Below are 22,247 nucleotides of genomic sequence, written 5' to 3'. Positions count from 1 at the left end.
TGCGTTCCGGCAACCGCGCTGCGGGGGCGGGGCCAGGGAGGACGCGCGTGCGTAGTGCGAGCCCGCCAAGCACCTGGGGGGAGGAAGAGAGGCGTGGGATAGGACGGCGCTTGCGCAAGAGCGCGACAGGACGGGAAGTCGGGGGATCTGGAGCACTCTCGCGGAGGCGGGCCTGGAGCGCATCTCGCGAGATTTCCTGCGGCCATATATACGTGCGACGAGCCCGCGTCCTTTCCCTGGCGTGATTCCGTCCTGCGTGTCTGTTCTCAGGAGCAGCAGGCAGTTTCCTCCGTCCGACTTCTCTCACACCGAAGTGCGCACCTCCACCTCATGGAAGACTCGATGGACATGGACATGAGCCCTCTTAGGCCACAGAACTACCTTTTCGGTAACTGCCTGGCGCGGAGGGCTTGGGCAGGCCTGGTGGTGGGGGGGGCGGGAGTCCCGCTGAGGCCTGGCGTGTGCCAAACGCGCCGTGGGTGGAGAGGCTGGACGACTGGGAGGAACCGCCTGGGCCGCGGGATCCGGGAGAAGAAAGCCGAGGCCCGGGGCTCGAGAGGGGCCGTAGCTTGGGGCGGGAGCGGCCCAGTCTCGAGCCTCAGGCGTTGAGGGGCGGTCGGCTGAGGGTGCCAACTTGTTTGGGGGCTCGAGAAGGGCCTGTGGCGAAACTTTGTTTTCGGACGTGAAGGAGTCCGCAGGATCTGGCAACAGGCAGCTGTAATTCAGCGCCGGGCCGCAGGCGCGTCGCCCGAGAGAATGGTGGCTCTGGAGCGAGGCCTCCGTCGCCTCGTTGGCACGGTGTATGTGCGGCACGCTGGGCTTTCCAGGGTCCTCGGCTCCTGCGCCCGGGTGCATCCGACAGGTTCCGTCGGTGACGGGGCCTCGGCCGACCAGGATCCGTGCGGTTGAGGGGGCCGAAACCCCTGGAAACACGTGGTTGCCACGTGGTTGGGGGGTAGGGAGGGGGTGTGGGCTCTACATCCGGGCTCTCCTGACGTCGTCACTCTTATCCTTGGGGTCCTGTGATTTGGTTAGGAGTGCTGGGCGGGAAATGCTTAAGTGGCTCGTGATGTCCGTGTCTTGAAGGTCTTTGTTTTGTAGCATCCACGGTGATGGTACTGATTTTTTAGAGACCCTTTGCAGCCTCCGCAGTAGGTGGAGTCAGCCCCGAGCTGCAGATGACGATGTGGGTGGTCCAAGTGACTTAATGTTAGGAGAGGGGTACGAAATTTTTCCTTAGAACCGGGGAGAGAGAAGTTTGGACCTGGGAGAAAGAACAGCATTGAGCAGATGGAGGGTTCACTTTGGAAACGTAGCTTCTGGGGACCCCACGACACCACATCTAGTTTAATCAGATTTAGAGTCTCACTAGCTTTGAAAAATACCGAGTGCTTAAAGCAGCCCCCCCCATGTAAGATTAGTGCATGTGTGCTCTAAGCATGAAATAGATAGCCATTCTGGATAGCTATACCCAATAAGCTTTCCCGACTGTAGACGTGACCACTGTTGATTTGTAATGGTTTATTTTAGAACGTAGGTAAATTGGGTTTTTTAAAAATACTGGCAGATAATGGTATGGTGCCACTGTGTAAAGCTCCAGTTTTAGGTCATTATGGTGGCTCCTTAGTTTACCATGAAATACTCTGAAAAAGAACTTTATGGGTTTCTTTATACAGTAGATTCCCTGGAGAGAAGGTGATTTATGGTCCTCTTGGGTTGTGATGCTGTGCATCTTGCTAGATCTGTTTTTTTCTTTACAGGTTGTGAACTAAAAGCTGACAAAGATTACCACTTTAAGGTGGATAATGATGAGAATGAACACCAGTTGTCACTAAGAACGGTACTTACACTTTGAAACTATTTAGCCATTAACTTTCAGCCCCTGGATCTTACTGGAGGTGATTTGTGTCAGGAGATTGTGCTTCCTTAACTGAAAAAGTATTTAACTTTCATGTAGTTCAAATATGTACTGGTAACAAGGAACTGGGCTTCTTTGCCAGTCACTTACTAGTTGCCTGCAGGATGTAATCTTTTAAGTCTGCTGGCTTTATTTTATTGGTTGTTGGTATTTCTTAGGAATATAAGTGTTTGTTTCTGTGCATCTCAAGTTATGAGAGGATTAGTTTTGTCAATAGTGGGGAAAACAGGCGAATTAAAAATTTTAAGGGATATTTATAAAACAGCTGGGTCTTGAAGGATCTTTTCTTTTGTTTACAGGTTAGTTTAGGGGCAGGAGCAAAAGATGAATTACACATCGTAGAGGCAGAAGCAATGAACTATGAAGGCAGTCCAATTAAAGTAACACTGGCAACTTTGAAAATGTCTGTACAACCAACAGTAAGTACATTTCTAACATTGGGTTTCATGTTTGGTCTCTTAAGACTGATTTGTGAGATTGTCTTTGTTTGCTTCTTCTAAATAGGTTTATTGATTGTATAACTTTGCTGGTGATATTTGGTGTAAAACATTCTAAAAACAATGTTTAATAAATGAAATTTTTTCATTTAGGTTTCCCTTGGGGGCTTTGAAATTACACCACCTGTGGTCTTACGGTTGAAGTGTGGTTCAGGGCCTGTGCACATTAGTGGACAGCACCTAGTAGGTATGTTTTTTTTGGTTTTGGGTTTTTAAATCTGGTATTTCTTGCTTAGTTTCTGTTTGGAACTGGCTTTTTTCCTACTATTTGTGTGTTGGCACAAGTGCCATGACATGCATGTCCTGGGGTTATGGTTTGAATGAACACTGAGATTTAGCCACATTTTGTTACCAGTTTGGGCTTTGTAAAGCATGCTTTAATTCTTAGTTGTATTATGCTGAAGCAGGAATCTGCTATTTATAAAGGTCTGATTATTACTAAATGTGCGGTGAACACGTATTTTAAACCTGCTGCTCCTCATTTGTTGCCTTAATGTAATTTTCAAAAAGATAACACATGTGTATGTCTTTTAGCTGTAGAGGAGGATGCCGAGTCAGAAGATGAAGATGAGGAGGATGTGAAACTCTTAAGTATGTCTGGCAAGCGGTCTGCTCCTGGAGGTGGTAGCAAGGTTCCACAGGTAAACATGTGTTATTTGTAAATAGATTTTTTTGGCTTTGAGTATGATTAATCACTAAGGAATGGCTCTTGCTCACAAATATGTTTTTTTTAAGAAAAAAGTAAAAATTGATGAAGATGAGGAAGAGGATGATGAGGACGATGAGGATGATGAAGAGTAAGTATAAGTTTTTATGATCTTAGAAACTGGACACAATGTACTGTAAGGGTTTTAGGAAAAATTGATTTGCCAGTAGACGTTCTAAAAGTGAAAGGATTAATGGTTGCAAGTGAAGATTTTTGTGCCTACATAGGATTTTGGTTTGTGATTCTTTCAAAGGAACATTGACTTTTTCTTTAAAATAGCTTAAAATAAGATTTTAAGATCAGGTTGTATCAGTAAACATCTGAAATGTCTTGACTTGAATAACTTGTTAGAAGTTGTGGAATTGGTTGTTTATTAAAAATGAAGAGTAAGAACTGCAGGAAAGCAAACTTGGGAGTACATGTTAATATAGACTAACTATTAAACTAGGTAATGCATGAAAAATAATGTATCTATGGTCCCATGGGATAATAAATACTGCCTAGTGATTGACTCCCTTGAGGATGAAAACCTTGGAATGAATCAAATTTTAGGTAATGTATAGCATTACCTAAATACTTGGTTAAGGATATCTGAAAAGGTAACTCATTTAATATAAATAAGTTTCTGGTAACAGGTAGCATCTTGGGTTCAAAAGTCAGTTTTATATTAAACAGCATTAAAAACCACCAAAAGCATTGGATTTACATGTGGCTTTTGACATCATGGTATAAATTGTAACAAGACAATTTCCCACACCACTGAAAAGGTAGTTACTACATGAAGTTCATGCCTTTGAATTTAATGAGACTAGTGTGGAAATCTGGCTACTGTTGGTAGACCTTACGGATTAATTGAATGCAGATAAGAACTTTTAGGATTTATTACATATATGGTGTTCTGCCTGCATGTATGCTTGCAGGCCAGAAGAGGGCACCAGATCTCATTAGAGATGGCTTTGAGCCACCATGTGGGTGCTGGAAAATCAGGACCTCTGGAAGAGCAGCCAGTGCTCTTCACTGCTGAGCCATCTCTCCAGCCCCAACTTATACATAAGTATATATACACTTACATGTACTTAGTGCTTAAGTGGTCTTACCCAGTAATGTGATTCACTCCCTTTTAAGACATACTGAGTCTGAAAACCATTTTGTACTATTACTCTTAAAACATGCCATGTGGATCCAGATCATCTCAATCTAGATTGTGAAAGCGAGGAGCAGTTTTTTCTGAGATGATAAAAAACACCCAAGTAGCTGAAGGTGAATTGCTAATTGCAGTCAAGTAAGCCTTGGCAAAACACTTGATGCACTGGAATGAAGTGTAAAAGCAGAGCTTTGATTGTCTCAAGGACACAACAGTTGTAAATTCAGAACAGATTTAAAAATTTTACTGCATATTTGTATTCTGTGCATTCCTTCCCAACATGCCTTGGCTGGCTGTCTTGAGTCTCATTCTGCATGAACTCAAGAGGTCCACCTGCCTCTGCCTCCCAAGGGCTGGGATTAAAAGTGTGCACCTCCACAGCCTAACTTTTCTCTAGTATTCCTTAAACTATAGTTAGCTACTTGTGAATTTTGTAGATTGGCCTTTTCAAGGTATTTTACATAATACAATTCTTGTTCATTTGTGCCTGTCTTAATTGATTTTTGACAATGATTACTTTTCATGGGCTGAGAATTTCTTGTGGATGTGCTATTGCTGCGGGCATTGTCAGCAGTATATGGAAGGTCTTCTGAGTTACCTCTTAAAGAGTAACATGAAAAAAACTTTCATCATAACCCTTAGTAATGAGTATTATAAAGCTGGGCGTTGGTGCCGCACGCCTTTAATCCCAGCAATTGGGAGGCAGAGGCAGGCAGATCTCTGAGTTAGAGGCCAGCCTGGTCTACAAGAGCTAGTTCCAGGACAGCCTCCAAAGACATAGAGAAACCCTGTCTTGAAAAACCAAAAAGAGTATTATAAGATACTATGTCCCTTTGAGTAGCTGACTTTTGCATTTTCCTTTTATTAAGTTTTATTTCATGTTTTGCTTATACAAGTGAAGGTGTCAAATTCCCTGAAATTGGAATTACGAGTTATGAGCTGCCATGTGGGTTTTGGGTATTTGGACCCAGGTCTCCTAGAAGACAAAGCCAGTGCTTTTACTACTGAACGATCTCTCCAGCACTTTGATTTTACTTTGTAAATGGCTAAGTAACATTTGTTAGATACACTTAATTATGCCTTGGCTTTTCCAGACAGGGTTTAAAGAGCCCTAGTAAACTTTAGACAAGTCTGTCCTCAACTCAAATTCACCTGCCTCTGCCTTCTGAGTGCCTTGATTAAAGGTGTGGGCCACCACCACCTAAATACTTTGTTAATCTGATCAAAGGTGTGGGCCACCATCACCTAAATACTTTTTGTTAATACGTTCAAATACTGGTGTTTGGCTTGTCTATTAAATATTGTAATACAGTGGCTGAAGGTGGCTTCTTTGGTCAAATTGACCAAATATTTAAGTTGGTTTGTTCCCTTTATAGTGATGATGATGATGATTTTGATGATGAAGAAGCTGAAGAAAAAGTTCCAGTGAAGAAAGTGAGTATATATAACATGTTAACTGGGTGTCAAGAAATAGTTAAGAGATAGGAATTTCTTAGTGTTAATGAAAACTGGCTTAATTTCCTACTAAAATTGGTTCTGAGCTAAATTGGAAACTTTGAAAGTAAGGAATTTTATATCCCTGTTTATTACAACGGTTAAGGACTCTTGTCTATACTGATTAAGTATATACTGATTAAGTCCACTCTTAATTGCAGTCTGTACGAGATACCCCAGCCAAAAATGCACAAAAATCAAACCAAAATGGAAAAGACTTAAAACCGTCAACACCAAGATCAAAAGTAAGTACCCAGGTAACAAAACAGAATTAACCTAGTTAAGCAGTAAATTCTGTAAGAACATAACCTGCCTAAAATTTGGTAGGTATTTGAGGAACTTAACCCTGGCTACATAATACAATGTAGCGCAGTTAAATTCCCTAGTACTTAGGTCTGTGGAGAGTCATGTTCTGGGCTGGGCTCTAAGCATCAATACAGAGTTCTTACTTCATTTTGTAGACTTATTGAATCCTGAGCTTTGTTAATAATTTACTTCATGGTGGGGTTTTTTGTTTTTGGCTTGCATGCTTACATAGGCCAATTAATCCTTGTAGAATTCAGGACAATACAGTTGGAAGATGCCTTTCAGGGGCCCCCACCCCAGACATTGAGGAAGAGGCGGCAGGCTGAAAAGTGTTCCAGGGCAGCCAGGGCTATTAAAAAAGATCCTTATCAGGTTTGACAGCAAGTGTCACTCAATGCTAACCTTGAGGCATCTTTCCTGACAATCATTTTTTAAAGAATGGTCATTTTGAGCCGGGCGTTGGTGGCGCACGCCTTTAACGCCTTTAATCCCAGCACACGGGAGGCAGAGGCAGGCGGATCTCTGTGAGACCAGCCTGGACTACCAAGTGAGTTCCAGGACAGCCTCCAAAGCCACAGAGAAACCCTGTCTTGAAAAACCAAAAAAAAAAAAGAATGGTCATTTTGGATTTCTTAGAGTCAGCTAGCTGAGGTTGGCTTTCTGACTAGCTACAATCATCCCTCAGCCTTTGAAAGACTGAGATTAAAGGCTAAGAACAATCTTACGAAGTGGGAAGGGTTGGGAAGTTATGGTAATTATAATTAGAACTGTACTCTAATTACCTTAATTAACTTATTCCAGGGTCAAGAGTCCTTCAAAAAACAGGAAAAAACTCCTAAAACTCCAAAAGGACCTAGTTCTGTAGAAGACATTAAGGCAAAAATGCAAGCAAGTATAGAAAAAGTGAGTAAAATTGTCATTAATGGATTGGTCTTTCCCTACTATGTATGTGGGGTGGGGTAAAGAATAGATTATAGAAATAGGTATATTTATAATTAATGTACATATATATGAATTGTTTTACTACAATAAAAAGTAGAAGGATGCATTCTGATCTTAAAGCTAACATAAGTGAGAACATTGCCTTTCCTGGGGTTATGCTGTAGAACCAGCAGAGGGCGTTTGGACTTTCAGTCTTTGGCTGCATGAGATTATACCTAAAAAAGGATCACCTTTAAGCATTCCCCAGCAATTTGAATTATTTCTGTGTCCACTAAAGCACCCCCAGTCCGTGACCTGGAATTTGTGGCTAATAAACAGGCTTACACCAAAGCCTTAAATGGTAGAATTTATTTTTTGTTTGGCTGGTAGTAAAACTATGGACCTGGGGTGTAGAAAATGGAATAATCAATTCTAACTTTTTTTTGAGAATTGAAGATTCTCTAAATTTTGATTCTGACATTTGGAACATGTGGAATGATAGAAAAATTGCCCTTTCCGTGTTTCCTGTCCTGTGGGCCTCACATGGCTTCAGGTTTTCTTCCTTTGTGCAGCCACCAATGAATTGGAAGTTACCACGTTAGTGCCAGCACATATTTACACTAAACTTTAACTTTCCTGGTGTCACTCACTGATTTATATTTATCCCTTGCATACACTGCTAAAATGGTGCCCCTCCCCCCTATTTTAATGTGGTCCTATCTCCTTGATTTAATTGCAGGCGCATTGAACAGTCCTGGGCACTACTGGTAAATTAAGCCCAAAGATGGGGAAAGAGGAAAAGGAGAAACAAATATAGCCCATACTGAGTACCATCAACAATCCAGACTGAAGTCTTCTATTTTAATCTCAATCCCCTTTCCTGATTGGCCATCCATTTCCCCCCTTGCACGTTGGAAGCAATCTTTTGTTTTCCTAAAGCATTTTTCTTTCACTCTGTGATACAGACTTTACTGCTTTCTACACTTGTGCATATGCCTCATCTTTGACCATGTTTTAATACCTTTGTATCCTTAGCTGCTCAATAAATTTTTGAATGAACCAAATAAGGATGTATGTGACAATATTTTAAAATTACTATAGTGACTTACTTTCTAGGTGATGGAGGCAATTCTCACATTTGGAAGCCTTACCCTCTTGCTAAATGCATATAACAGGATGCAAAAACAAAAATTTTGGTTAACAAGTGATGTATTTAATATGAAATGAGGGATAATTTGTAGTGATTTTTAATTTTTATGCTGATTAAGGTATTTAGGCAATAACTAGGTACAATAAGAATTTGATAAACTATTAGGTATTACTGATTTGGTGGATCATTGCCTACATTCATAATTGGAAACAAATGTCCAGTTTGTGCTGTTAGTAAAGGGTAGTTACTATTAACTTCAATTGATTTCTAGATAAATGATATGCTAGCTTAGGTTCTTGGAAAACAGTTCAGAAAACAGGTTGAATTGAATGTAGTTTTGGGTGATAGAGGGTGATAAAACAATTTGCACCCAAGTTGGCTATATTTGCATTCTACAGAATTACCAATAGCTTACATTTGCTGTTTTGGGGAATTGAATTTTTAGCAATTGAAAGACCATGATCATAATGAACTGCCTACTAGGTCTTTCTGGGCTTCAGTGATGACATTGGTATTTTAAAATAGAGAAGTTGAAGGGACAAGGAATAAATTGTTCATGTAATAGGATGCACATCTTTGGCATTTTTTCAATGGTATTTCAAACAAATTCTATGCTTGTACTTAATAATTCTTTTTTCCTCAATAGGGTGGTTCTCTTCCCAAAGTGGAAGCCAAGTTCATTAATTATGTGAAGAATTGCTTCCGGATGACTGACCAGGAGGTAACTGAATTTTCTGTGGACATAACCAAGACCAAAATTTTCATTGTGATTTATTCTGATTTTTTTCCTTAGTTTTTAGTCTCTTAGGTTGTTGGATCCTTGTAAAAGGTTCCTAACCACAGACAGTTCTTAAATACATGGAAAGAATTTAATTGGCAGCTGAGCAGATAATTTTTTAGTGCACATTTTTCCCAGCTTTTAAACAGTTGTTAAATTATCTCTTGGTTACTGAACCTAGTTTTACTCTTGGTAGTATGTTGGCTAAAAAATAGGCTGTGGTTTTCCTTTGCTCCATTTGGCTGCTTTACACAGTCTTGAAACTTGCTCTCTTGGGAGTGATAGTATCTTCTCTAGATACTCTATGGGTTAAATTTGGAGGTAAGAATATTAAGTCCCTTGTGAGGTTTTATGTAAATACCAGAAAAGATGTTTATGATGCTAGATTAATTCATGAACCATGCAAAAGCAAAGCACTGGGAAGACCCACTGGCATCAATTTAAATTGTTGTTAGTTGTGAGAAAGACAAAGAAGCTAAAGGGAAGTTAACATCTTTTTGTATGCACAGGTAACAGGCATCTATGCTTTTCATTAAGTTAGAAAAATTGGGGCAGTTAAATATTTGTACTTTAAACATTCATATGCTGCCTCTGAGTAAGAGGCCTGCCTGGTCTACAGAGTTCCAGGACAGCCTCAAACAATACAGAGAACCCTGTCTCAAAAAAATTCTTAAGCAAATTCTTGACCCTAAATAAAATGGTTGAACCACAGGCTGAGGCAACATTGTCTATCTAGATAGATCTGTTTTCGTGCTTAAGCCATTTATTTAGTTAAGGAATCTTAGGCTCTGAGTTGAAATGAACTTTTGCTTTGGTAGAATGAAAATGCACTGAAGAAATGAAATGTATTGACTAGCATAGTTAAATTAACCATTTTCCCCTCTTTACAGGCTATTCAAGATCTCTGGCAGTGGAGGAAGTCTCTTTAAGAAAATGGTTTAAACAGTTTGAAATATTCTGTCTTACTTAATTTCTGTAACAGTCGATATATCTGGCTGTCCTTTTTATAATGCAAAGTGAGAACTTTCCCTACTTTGTTTGATAAATGTTGTCCAGGTTCCATTGCCAAGAATGTGTTGTCTAAAATGCCTGTTTAGTTTTCAAGGATGGAACTCCACCCTTTACTTGGTTTTAAGTATGTATGGAATGTTATGATAGGACATAGTAATAGTGGTGGTCAGATGTGGAAATGTTAGGGAAACAAAAATATACATGTGAAATAAACTCAGTATTTTAATAAAGTAGTACTGTTTCTATTTGCTTATTTAACTTCTATTCTTTGTCTGAAGTTAAAATGTCAGTGCCCTCAAATCTCAGTTCATGCCTCCCCAGCTACTACCAGTTACTGTTTATCATCATAAACGTTTAGGGACTAGCACCTATCCTCTGTTTAGGCTCATTCACCTGATCTAAGTTGGACATAACCATTGTGATGTATACATCCCATTTTGCAGTGGTGTATTAACACATACTGTTAACAATGCATGGGAGTGTCATCATACTTCAAAACTCAGTGCTATTTTAGCATTTCAATGTACCCTCTGTTTAGTATTGCTGTTTTCTGTTATGATCTTTCTTTACAACTGTATGATCAATTCTGTAGTTCTCAAATAGAGTAATCAGTTCTGGGAATTTTCTTGGGACAGTCAAGTGTCCTTACATGCATTATTTTTAACTTTGCAAAAGGTTCTTTGAATATCTGAATCTGGTTGGAAATTGAGATACTGAAGTTCAGGTTGTTAACTTAGTCTAGGACTGGTTGCTTTGTTCCTCATAACCTTTTACTGGGGAAATTTTATACATACAGGTACACAACAGGCATAATCATGGAACTTTAAGTTATTTGGTAAATACACAATGAAGATTAAAGTAAAATTTTCCTATTAAAATGGATGTGTTTGATTATTGCATAAAGACCACTTGGCTGAATATAAATGTAGGGTGATTTATCAGTGTCAGGTACTATTGTCAGAAGTGGAGTTAGCATTTGCCTTTTGAAGTGTTGGTGGAAGGAGAGGTCTGATCTGTTTTAATCTGAAGCAAGCCACTTTTGTCTAAAATTTTGCTGGGTGAAAGGAACACATGTTTCCATCTTGAGTTTCCTGATTGTCTTCAAGATGGGCTCAGTGAACATTGACTTTCTAATGGTCTAATTACCAGCCACCCATATGACTGCTCACAGCTGTAACTACAGTTTCTGGGGACCCTGACACCCATGGCAAATGCACATAAAATTTAAAATAGTTTCATATAAGATGTCCCTGTTTGTTGACTTCTACAAATGGGCTTTTCATTGCACTAATATGGAAGTGTACATAAAATGTAAAATCTAAAAATGTTTCCTATGGGAATACAACATTTCCTGTGGGCATCGATGACTGGATCTGCACTATTGGTGCAGCTGTTGCAAATGGAGAGTTCAAGTAGTCTTGAGTCAACCTGCTTAAGATGCACATGCTATTGCTATGAGGCACCAGCAGCAGGTATAGGTGCTTGGGAGAATAATTAAGCACATATACCACATACTGTGTCCCCAGTTCTGAGTTGGGCAAAAGTGAAGCAGGACTTAGCATTTCATTGTATATGCAGTTGACCACATAGGCATGCAAATTTCCTAGAGTAAGGAATTCAGTGCAGGTACAGGGCCACCATATATTGGAGAGCTTAACAGACTGCTTGGTTCCTTACAAAGGCCTCCTTACTACAAGGTACTTTGCCTGCTCTTCACTGCTGTCTGGTCATCCAAAAACTACACTGTACTTTTCACACATTGAGTGCTCTTTTGTATGGCTGACTGCATCTTATGTTTGGTGTCAGTCTACATGTTACCAAGGTCTAAGGACCCATTCTGAGTTTATAATTAATTTTTTCACCTTCAGGATACTCCTTTTAAAAAACAACCAAAGAAACCTCGATTATTGCTCAGCCTCCCTGGGGAAAGTGGGTTTATTACTTTCTGGGTGTGTGTGCGCACACATGTGCATGAGTGTTAGAACCTACATGTGGAAGTCAGAAGACAAGGCGTCTTGTCTTTACATGGGTTTCAGAGAGCTCCATGGAGTCATTGCCACACACTTTTTTTTTTGAGACAGGGTTTGTCTTGTTTTGGAGACTGTCCTGGTACTCTCTGTAGACCAGGCTGGCCTTGAACTCAAGAGATCTGCCTGCCTCTGCCACCAACGCCCGGCCACTTCTCATTTTAAGCTAAGGTGTCTTGTCTTAATCGGGATTGACAAAGTAGGATCTCAAATAGCAACGGAGTAAGTTATAAAATTAGCACATTACCATTTTGAACATCTCAAATCATTTGAATTTGATGTATATGAATATGAACATTGGTAACAACGGTGAAATGGCATCAGGGTGAGTAATTGAGAAGGAGTGATCTAGGTGCCTATGTTTGAAGTCAACATTTTGATGCCTCAACTGTAAGAAATGATCTTTGAAAAAGTTGAGAGACATGAAAAGATGGGTTATTGACAGCTGAAATGTTTGGTTGTCTTCAGAATGTGCCAGATCACTGTATACTCAGCAGCTGTATTTTGTAGGTAAGGAAGAATATTCAAGTCTGGGACTTTATTTTTAGAAACTACCACACTTGTGCAAATACTCAAGCACTTAACTGTTTGAGTCAGCCCCCACCCCCATTGGTTGAGACTAATGTATCCAATGGCAGAGTCTGAGCATAATCCTGCATTGACCTGCAGCTTCTACCCCCTGGAGTGGCAGGGATCTCATTATTAGCCTGTATGCTTTTATCTCACCTTAAAGGGGTGTTGGGAATTGAGCTGTGGATCTCTCCACTGAGCTACATCCCCAACAACAGGATTTGTGCTTATTGAATTTATGTTCAGAATGACACTGAATTTGGGAGTTTGGGACTGTCTTGTGAGATGAATGAGGTCATCTGAAGCATTGTAGGTGGGATAGTAGTTACCCATTGCACAAGTAATGAAAAACGGTAATAGAATGCAGATAGGAAAGAATGCTTAGCCAGAAGATAAGTAAAACCCCTACACCACCTCTTAGGGTGTGTGTTGTATGGAAAGTCTGTAAAGCAAGGCCAAAGGCATTTGAGTTCTATTTGTGGTTTGTCATTTCACTGTCTTAAGGATTGGTTAGTTCATTAGTCTCCAGACTTAGGAAGTTGCTAATAACTTTGCAAGACTAGTTCTGGCAGTCCACACACACTACATAAAATAAACCTCATGAAAGAACTTTCTCAAAGTCCGTGATTTTGCAAAGGTTTTCAGGATTTGTGTCGAGTGGTATGTCGTCTGTGTGCCTTCCCTAGGGTCTCTCTGTATATAGCCTTGGCTATTCTGGAACTTAAACTTTCAGAGCTCTGCCTGCCTCTGCCTCCTGGGAATGCTGGGATGAAAGGCGTGTGCCACCACTGTGCCTCAAGATTTGTTTTTAATAGTCTCATTAGTCTCTGCTTTGCAAAGGAACTGAAAGTAGCTGACAGGGAGGTCTGATACTTGGAACAAATACGACTATGTTTCTGTAACTTCAGAAATAACACTACTGAGCAGCACCCTCTTTGCTGTATGCTCCAGCGAACAGGCAATTAGCAACCACAGTTACTGACACAAGGCTTTAAACCAAATAATCTGAATTACTGAGTTTTGCATTTTGAGCTTGTTCTCTAGTTTCTTGCCCACTGTGACCTGTTTGCCTTAGCATCAGTCCAAAGCAGAGTTTGGCTGACCCAGGCTCTAGACAGAATGAGGCAGTCCTATGGCAATATCTGCATGTTGGGGTTAATGGAAGGACAGAAAGAGTTCAGTGTGATCAAGGGCAGGAAAACAAGTTGCTTAGTGTGCAAACCAAAGAGGGTCTGCAGTGAGAGCTGACCAGAGTCCTGGCTGGCTACTCAGGCATGTAGCCCGTCGGGGCTGGGGTTACAGTGGCACTTTCGAACCGCTAGGTGGTAGCCGTGTGCTTCCAAAAACCGGGTCACCTACTAGAAAACGCAGCTGGAATCCCTAGAACCGACCTTAGAGTCCCAGAGCGGGGGAAGGGAGAGAGACGCTCCTGAGCCCTTTCCATCTCCCACAGCAGGAATGGGAATAGAAGGCTTCACTTTACTCATCCCATTACGGGGAGGTCGCGGGGGGGGGGGGGACTATCTAGCGTGGCCTCAGGGCAAGGCCCAGGACGACTCCTTTTAGTTGAGCCACCCCGTCCTCTCCCTGCTTCTGAACACTACTGAATGTGTCAACAGCAAATGTGAGGGAGGCTGGACGCTCTGCACCTAATTGCATTCTTTGGGAACCCCGCCTGCTCCATTCGGCCAATGTTAGCGTCCTGGTGCAGAGCTCCGACGGCTCCCAGAGCTCATCAGCTCTAGCCTCGTGGGTTCTGCCCTGCTGAACGGCCAGTCCCATCGCAGACAGTCTGAGTGCCTCCCCTCCAGCCCTGAGCCGCCAGAAGAAGGAGGAGGCAGAGGAGAGGCCGCGGCAGGCAGGCAAGCAGGCAGGGCCGGCTTTGATGTGGGCGCGGCGCACCCAGCGGCGCTGAGCGCCCGTCCGGCCGCGCCCCGAGGGGGGGAGCCCCCGGGCCCCGCATCCTCATTGTGCCGGCGCGGGCCCGGGCCCGCCCCCGGCCCCCCGCCCCCTCGCCACCCGCGCGTAGAAAACGCCCCGGCCGCCGCCAGCGGTGGGAGGCGGCGATGCGCACGGCCGGAGAGACACGGAGGAGGAGACATGAGCCGGCGGGCGCCCAGACGGAGCGGCCGTGACGCGTTCGCACTGCAGCCGCGCGCCCCAGCCTCGGAGCGCTGACCCCGGCCCCGCCGGCCCCTCCAGCCTCGCGCCTCGGCCGCGGGGCCCCAGCCTCAGCTCCCGCCGTGCATGCTGCTCCTGGACTGAGCCGGCAGCCCGCGTCCTGCGAACGCCCAGACAGCCCTCCCTCCCGCCCCAGACCAGCTTCCCCGCACCGGCCGGGCGCCTCCCGCACCGCGGTCGCCCCGCAGCCCCCGCGCCGGCTCGGAGGGCGCAGCGCTCGTGAGGAGCCGCGCGGGGCGCTGATGCCGCAGGGCGCGCCGCGGAGCGCCCCGGAGCAGCAGAGTCTGCAGCAGCAGCCGGCGAGGAGAGAGCAGCAGCAGCGGCGGCGGCGGCGGCGGAGGCGGCGGAGGCGCCCGGTCCCGGCCGCGCGGAGCGGACATGTGCAGGCTGGGCTAGGAGCCGCCGCCTCCCCCCCCCGCCCCGCGATGTATTCAGCGCCCTCCGCCTGCACTTGCCTGTAAGCGCCCGCCTGGGATTGCCCACCCTGCCTGGATGCCTGTCCCTGTGCGTGTGGCTCGCTCCGTTTGCCCGTCTGTCTGCTCGTAGGACTTTTTGCCTGCGTGTCTGTCTGTCCATCTGCGCCCTCTCCCCCGGGTCCCACTGACCACCTTTCCCTCTTTCTCCTGCAGGTGTTTACACTTTCTACTGCTGTGCTTCCAGGTTCAGGTACGTGGGCTCCAGACTGAGAGGTTTCTCCCCCCCTTCCCCGCGCGCACTCTTCCTAGAGGTTCGGGTCGACCCCCCTTCCCGGGACCGCGCCCCCTCTCGGTGCCCCACCCCTCCTGGGCAGTAAGCCCAGTGCACCTGTTCCCAGGGCGCGGAAGGGCGGCTTCGCGCGCGTCCTGCGCTGGCTGGCAGTATTGGGCCAAGGGCTAGGAGCTGCTGCTACGGGGCTCGAGCCAGTGCGGGCTGTCGCCGCCACGGTCCGTAGATTTCCCAGAGCACAAGGATGTGCGGGATTCCAACCCTCGACCGCAGCTGGCGAGGGGTAGGGACCTAGGGGTTTTTCTGCCAACTGTTCCTTTACAGCCTGCATGTGCTTGTAGACAAAAAGGTTGTTTTCAGCTGAGTGGATTTTGAGTCCAAAGAGAGCTTTAGTTGTAAATTACTCTGTGGGTGGGAGGAGAGAGAGAGAGAGAGAGAGAGAGAGAGAGAGAGAGAGAGAGAGAGAGAGAGAGAGAGACAGAGACAGAGAGACACAGAGAGAGACAGAGAGAGACAGAGAGAGACAGAGAGACAGAGAGAGACAGAGAGAGAGAGACAGAGAGAGACAGAGAGAGAGAGACAGAGAGAGAGAGAGAGAGAGAGAGGAGAGAGAGAGAGGAGAGAGAGAGACTGCTCCCCATCCTGCTGTGCTCCGCTCCACATGTCCTTGCCCAAGGTGGTGCAGCCCAGGGCTTGTTCCCTGCCTGGTCCCCGTTCGCTCTCTGTGAATCAGAAGAAGGCTTGGCGCTCAGCCTGGAAAGCACTTGCTAAAATCTGATCTGTTACTTCAGCAGCTTTCAGACTCGGGAAGGTCTTGGCACACAGACAGTTGGAATGCTCTGGCTTCCAAAGCCGTGGAAATGAAGGAAGGGGGGGGGGTAGGGAGTCGACTTCAGCCCCGATTAGAACCAGACCAGGACTGCCTCAACATGGTGTGTGTGTGGGGTGGGGTGGGGGGCAAAGGGGATAGGAAACACTAGCCACCAGCTACCCAATACCTCCACCTACCTACAGCTACAAGGGAGGGGACTCAGGATAAACTGGACACAGGCCAAAAAGAGGATTATCTGTCCCTTCCCCCTCTCCGTGAAAGGCAGGTGTCCTTGCTGGGCTAATGGGAAGATGCTTGCTCGGAACAGGCTGAGTTCTGGAGATGTCTGGAGACAGCCCTGCGCATGGGCCAGAGATGGTTCTCTCAGTTTTCTGGTACAGGGAGCTTGTGGGTAACTGCTGCTTGCTCAGTGTTTGCTATTGGGTCTCCTGCCTCTCATTCCACTCTTGGAGAAGGCTGTTCCTTGGAACAGGCATGAAGCTCAGGGTAACCAGTTGAGGCGGGGGACTGGAAGGCTAGATGGATGGACAGACTGATGGCCTCTTTCCTTCTGTTGGCCAGGCTGGGGTCCCCAGTGACTCCTTGAATCAATACAACTGGAGTCAGTAACTTAACGCTGGCTGTTTGCCAAAGCAGATGTGACCCTGTGTGGTGAAACGGGTGGGGGGAACAGTCAATGGTAGAGGAAAAGGCCAGTGCCAGGCATGGGCTGCTAGTCTGTCTGCAGCTGAGTCCCCAAGCAGAGGGCAGGTTCCAAGGTCACTCCAGGGGGTCTGCTTGTCTGGCTAGGCTGAGCCTGGGCAGGAGCTGAGGAAATGGGTGTGGAGGCAGAAAGGAACCTTTGGATCTTGCTAACCAAACCTGCGCATGCTTGCTGTTCTTCATTCTTCTTTAAGTAGGGCCCAGGAGGGGCTGCTGGGTGGTCTTTGTGTTCTCTGATGGGAATGTGAGGGAGGGAGTCTGGACTCTGCTTCCCACCTCCACCTCCGGGCCAGAACTAGAGCCAGCATCTCTAAGTAGGAGCTGGGTGGTCTGCTTGGGTTAGGCCAAGAGGCAGGATCCGTGCAGGTGAGGGAGTCTCCCCTCCCTCTCTTCCATCCCCTTCCTTTGCCCCTTTGTCCCCAGCTGCCTCTCCACTTGTGAATTGCATCAGGCTGATGCTTTTAACCCCTGGCCTGTATCCTTGGGACTGGTTGGGGTGTCCTCGAAGGTCACTCAGAAAATGGTGTGCATATTTGGTGTGTTTGGAAGAGGTTTCATAGCATTCTACATACACACACACACACACACACACACACACACACACACACACACACACCAGGATTCCTGAAAGGTAAATAAATACCAGGGGGGAATGATTAGCAGGTTCATGGTAACTTTATAGTTCAGACTCATGACAATTCACACATCTGAAGCCATCTTCATCTCTACCACTAAGAACCATTCCGTCCCTGAGTCTGAAGTTCGAACCTTGCAGATGCGTTTTTTGTCTGATGCTGTGCAGGCCTGGGTGCAGAGGGCATTGGCAGTAGGAATGCCTTTGGTGCAAGTAGACCAGAAGGCCTTCCTGTGTGAGGAAAGGGCCCAAGGGCTTGGCCATAGGTGATCTCTGCCGGACCCTAGCTTCACTGAGCCCTGTCTGTGGTTCTGTAGGAGTTTTAGTTGTATCATTTGTGAAAGGTGTCTCTTAAATTGAAGAGCTGTGGGATTGGGGCCGAGGAAACATTGCTGATTATTCCCCACTCATGGAGGTCATGTTGGTCACCTGAAGCCAGTGTACTTCCAGCTTTACTATTCTAGGGAGTTGGTACAGTTTTAGCAATGGAATTTCTGGGTGCCTCCCCTCTTCCCAGCCCTCAGTCACCAGGCCTCAAATGGATTCCCCCCAAGTCAGGTTTCCATGAACACACTCAATACCAGATACTGTCCTCCGCCCACCACCAGTGTGGTGAGCCCCGCCTTCACCCACTGGCCACCCCGGGGAAGCGGGAAGCTGGGAATTTAATAAAACCCCTTCATCCTTTCTCCACACGATTCAGGACACCGCAGATAACTCAAATCAGAAGAATTTTAAAAATTTCCGCGGGGAGCAGGCAGCGTGACCAGTAAATTGCTTTTCTGCACTTGGCTGAGCTCTGACAATGACACCGGGCCCGGCTTTTCATGAAGCTCTGCCGGCACCTGCCCGACATTCTTCCTGCCGCTAGGCTCCACTAGGCCCTTGCCTTCCTTAGACAGGCTAGCATAAGGCATGCCAGTGTGGGAGGTGTGTGTGTGGGGGGCTTCCTCCAGCCTCTTGTCCCTCCTGCTAGCCCCTTGTTCTTCCCACAGTGTACTTCCTGTCTCACCAGGAGGTGTTGGAGTTTGGAGTTCTAGTCATATCCCCAGCTTGGCCTGATCACCCACACCTAGCCTCCTCATTGAGGCTTAGAGTTTTCCTTTAGGCTGGCCATGTTAGAGAGGCTAGGGATGGTGTCCTTTGGGTCGAGAGGAAGATGGAAAGCTAGCCGTCCTTGTTGAATGGCTCTTTTTAATAGCTTAAAGCAACAGCATTTATTGGTCCATTCAGTTGAGTTTCCATTCAACACTCAGTCTGCTTCTTGTTGGCCCTGGGAGTGAAACCTAGACAGTGCCTGATCTCAAGATTCTTCCAGCATTGTGGCATCTCTTCCACTTCCTGGGAAGTGGCTTGCCTAGGTGCAAAAGCATTGCTTGTAGAATGTAAGGCATCTCATGTGAGGAAGCTGTTTTCACCCCCCCCCCCAGCTTCCTACAAGGAAGCTAGGTAGGATGGAGTCACGTTCCTGCCTCAGGGGGAGAAAGCTGGCTAGAGAACCAGCTAGGAAGGGATTTGTTCAGGGCCGTGGCTACAAGCCAAGAATCTGGATTTAAGATCTTATTACTTCTATCTTCTAGAAGGAATCCTGCAGTTTACTAGGAGGGGAAGAGTCCCCGGAGGCAGGCATGCTGGGAGTCCTTAGTGGGAAGTCCAGTTTAGAGTCTCATGAGGGTAGGTGACTCTAGGAGAGGAAAACTGCCTCTCTGCCCTGTCAGGAGGCTCTATTCTCCTGGGAAAGTGCTCATCTTTGAGAGTCCTAGAGCTAGATGTGGGTGCCTCCTTACCAGGGCAGAAAGAAGGTACGGGTGGGCACCGTTCCAGCATCCTGCAGCAGGAAAGGTCACCCACTTGCTTTGAGATAGGAAGGTGGGTTTCTCTTGTTATTGGCACAGCCAGTGTCAGTGGCCTGGGGGTGGCCTGTTAGAATCACTGGTATAGCCTCCCCCCTACACTGGGACAGCACTGTGGTTCTGTAGGCTCCCAAAGGAAGGCTGAAAGGGAGCAGGGAGGGGGCATCTATTCCCAGTACAACTTTGTGGTTCTGACGTGGTCCTGCAGCAGAACAGTTATGGGGGTGCTGGCCCACTGTGTTCGCTGAGTATCTGGTATTGTCTTACACTATCCAGGTTATAGCTCACCATTATCTTGGGGTTTCCTGGGGGAATGCTGTAGATGAAGAACAAGACCCTCAGCAGTACACAGTGGTAACCTGACTTTGGTCACACAGCAAAAGGAAAGCAGAGTTGTGTATTTGACTCTGGCTGCCTGACTCTAGGGCCCAAGTTAAAAGTTAAAAGGCAATTTGAGGACTTTACATTCATAGAGCCTGGTTCAAACTGTGACTGTGTCTTCTGTTTGCTGTGTGACCTTGGGGCAAGTTACTTAACCTCCCTGGGGCTTAACTTCTGTATGTGTAAAAGAGCAAAAATACCACTCTCTCCTCCAAACAAACAAAAGCCCCAACAACATAGTGGTTATCTCCTTTTTTTTTTTTTTTTTTTGAGACAAGGTTTCTCTGTGGCTTTGGAGGCTATCCTGGAACTAGCTCTTGTAGACCAGGCTAGCCTCGAACTCACAGAGATTCGCCTGCCTCTGCCTGCTGAGTGCTGGGATTAAAGGTGTGCACCACCAACACCCGGCCATAGTGGTTATCTTCTAAGGGGAGTAAATGGCAGTTCTAGGCCTGTCTGCTGTGTCCCTGGCCCTAGGAGGATTCTTGCCTGCCTCTGTTGCCTGCCATGTATAGCAAGCACTGCTCCCTCCCTGTGTGTGTGTGTGTGTGTGTGTGTGTGTGTGTGTGTGTGTGTGAACACCGGCTGTTCTGATGAACCCGTGTGTGTCCTGCGTTCTTGACTTGGGCTGGCATTGCTGCTCGCTAACAAGGACCTGTGGCAGATCACTGGAGGAAAGAGCATGCTGAAATTTCTCCCCAAAGGCCAAGGCAGGAGGAGAGGCACCTGGCCTTAGGATGAGTTTAGGCCTGATGCCACACCGTGGACCTGAATAGGGGAATTTGTTCTGAAATATCGGTAAGTGGCCCCTTAGGCTGTGGGCTGGCTGGCTGACTGACAGTTCTTACGCTCTGACACCTAAGTGACATATAAATGTTGCCATGTTGATGATGGGGCCAGAGACTGTGAATTGGTCAGCTGAGGGCCACAGAACAAAGACTCCAAGGTTGCCTGATCAGTCTCTGCCTTGGCTCGGTTCACCCTGGACTTCTGCTCTACTTGGTTTATCCAGCTGGCTAGGAGCCGGGCATTGAGATCTTCTAGGGCCCTGTGCACAGGCGCTGGTGTCAGAGAGGCTTAGGTTTTGATTCTGAAGCTCTTCAGCCTATGATCTGTGGCCTTTAACCACCTGCTCCCATTTCCCCTATCTCTGTAAAGTGGGTTAATATGAAGTACCTCCTTAGGGTTAGTGAGAACTAAATGAGCTATTACATAGAGAACAGCCAACACTCAACAGATAACTGAGTGGTGGTAAGTGTCTGGTCAATTATATGCTGTGTCCTAGGTACACCATGTGCTGCCATGTGCTAGAGAAAGCAAGGAAAGAAATGTTCCTTGGATGAGTGACAGCAGGTCGGTCTGTTGGTGGCAGGGGTTTGAACCTAGGTCTGCATGTTATTCCACCATTCAGGTTGCAGGGGTTTGGGAAAGACCTTGAATCCCTTGGAGTCACTGCTTCCTCATCATTTATAAACAGGGATTAATTACATTATTCCTGAGGCTTTGCATAGTAGCATTCACCTGAAACTCAACCCTGGGGAGACTGAGGCAGGATGTTGGGTCAGCCTGGGGCATATAGTGAGAATCTGTTTCAGAAAGTCAAAATGACCACAAGAGAATTCTCTAATATCCCCCAGGATGATTGACAGGAATAAAGAAAGCCATGTCTTGGACCAGGTATGCAGTAGACACTCCTATAAGATAATGCTCTTTACTAACAATCAATGAGCACTTTTGGGATATTTGCTGTATTCCTGGCCCCCTAGGGATCTGGTCTTCAGGACTTTGACTTTTCCTCAGTGTACTTACCATATGAGGAGGTCACGGGTACTTTGGGTTGCTTCCCCTCTCCTCCACCCTCTGCCTTGGAATCCCATGGTACTTGTCACTTTCTTTGACCAACTGCATTCTTTTCAGGGACAGGAAAGAGCCTGGGGTCTGAACTCAATGCACTGGTCACGCCCTTTCTTGGCCACTCAACCTGCTGTGTGACAGAGAGGATTCACTGACCCCTCTGTGCTCATTGTTAATGGTGCACCAGGATACAGTATTGCCCCTGGGGTTGCTGGGTTTGGAGCTGTGATCCCTGGGGGAGCCCTTGGCGTGAAGCCAGGCTCTTTTCAGATGTTAAGTGAAACAAAACTGTAGCTCTCAGCCTTGGACTTTTTGAAGCCTGCTTGCCCACCAACCAGCTTGTACTTATTCCTAGAAATCCAGGGGATGGTAGATCCTGCTGCAGGCTCTAGGCACTGACTGAACCCTCTCAGTGCAGTCAGCAGAGGGTCTGAGGGGCCTGGACCTGAACTGTGCTAGATGCTGGACCCCTAGGGAATTCATACCTGTCCCAGCCCTAGATAACAGAAACTGAGGGATTCTGTTGGAAAATAGGGCTTGGACCCTGAAACAAGACCCAAGCCAGAGCAGTTAGCCAAATGAA

General features: G+C 46.1%; 2 protein-coding genes across 2 annotated transcripts in view; both read left to right on the top strand.

Moving 5' to 3' along the window:
• The first annotated feature begins 210 nt into the window (after positions 1–210).
• On the top strand, positions 211–10,158 carry Npm1 (nucleophosmin 1). The gene is made up of 11 exons (XM_005071955.4): positions 211–388; positions 1,761–1,840; positions 2,218–2,337; positions 2,509–2,602; positions 2,950–3,056; positions 3,151–3,212; positions 5,642–5,699; positions 5,921–6,004; positions 6,867–6,968; positions 8,783–8,857; positions 9,805–10,158. Exons 1-11 carry the CDS (start codon positions 331–333, stop codon positions 9,841–9,843), a joined length of 879 nt encoding a protein of 292 aa, XP_005072012.2. The 5' UTR covers positions 211–330; the 3' UTR covers positions 9,844–10,158.
• A 4,505-nt stretch (positions 10,159–14,663) lies between these two features.
• The window catches only part of Fgf18 (fibroblast growth factor 18), a 31,058-nt gene continuing 23,474 nt past the window's right edge, over positions 14,664–22,247 (top strand). Inside the window, exons 1-2 of the mRNA XM_005071959.4 lie at positions 14,664–15,160; positions 15,333–15,369. Coding sequence (XP_005072016.2) covers positions 14,946–15,160; positions 15,333–15,369 — 252 coding nt within the window. The 5' untranslated portion in view covers positions 14,664–14,945. The remainder of the gene's footprint in view (positions 15,161–15,332; positions 15,370–22,247) is intronic.

Source organism: Mesocricetus auratus, unplaced genomic scaffold, assembly GCF_017639785.1.
Source record: "Mesocricetus auratus isolate SY011 unplaced genomic scaffold, BCM_Maur_2.0 Super-Scaffold_100007, whole genome shotgun sequence".
NCBI lineage: Eukaryota > Metazoa > Chordata > Mammalia > Rodentia > Cricetidae > Mesocricetus > Mesocricetus auratus.
Note: the sequence above shows the minus strand (reverse complement) of the source record. Positions and strands in the feature narration are given on the sequence as shown.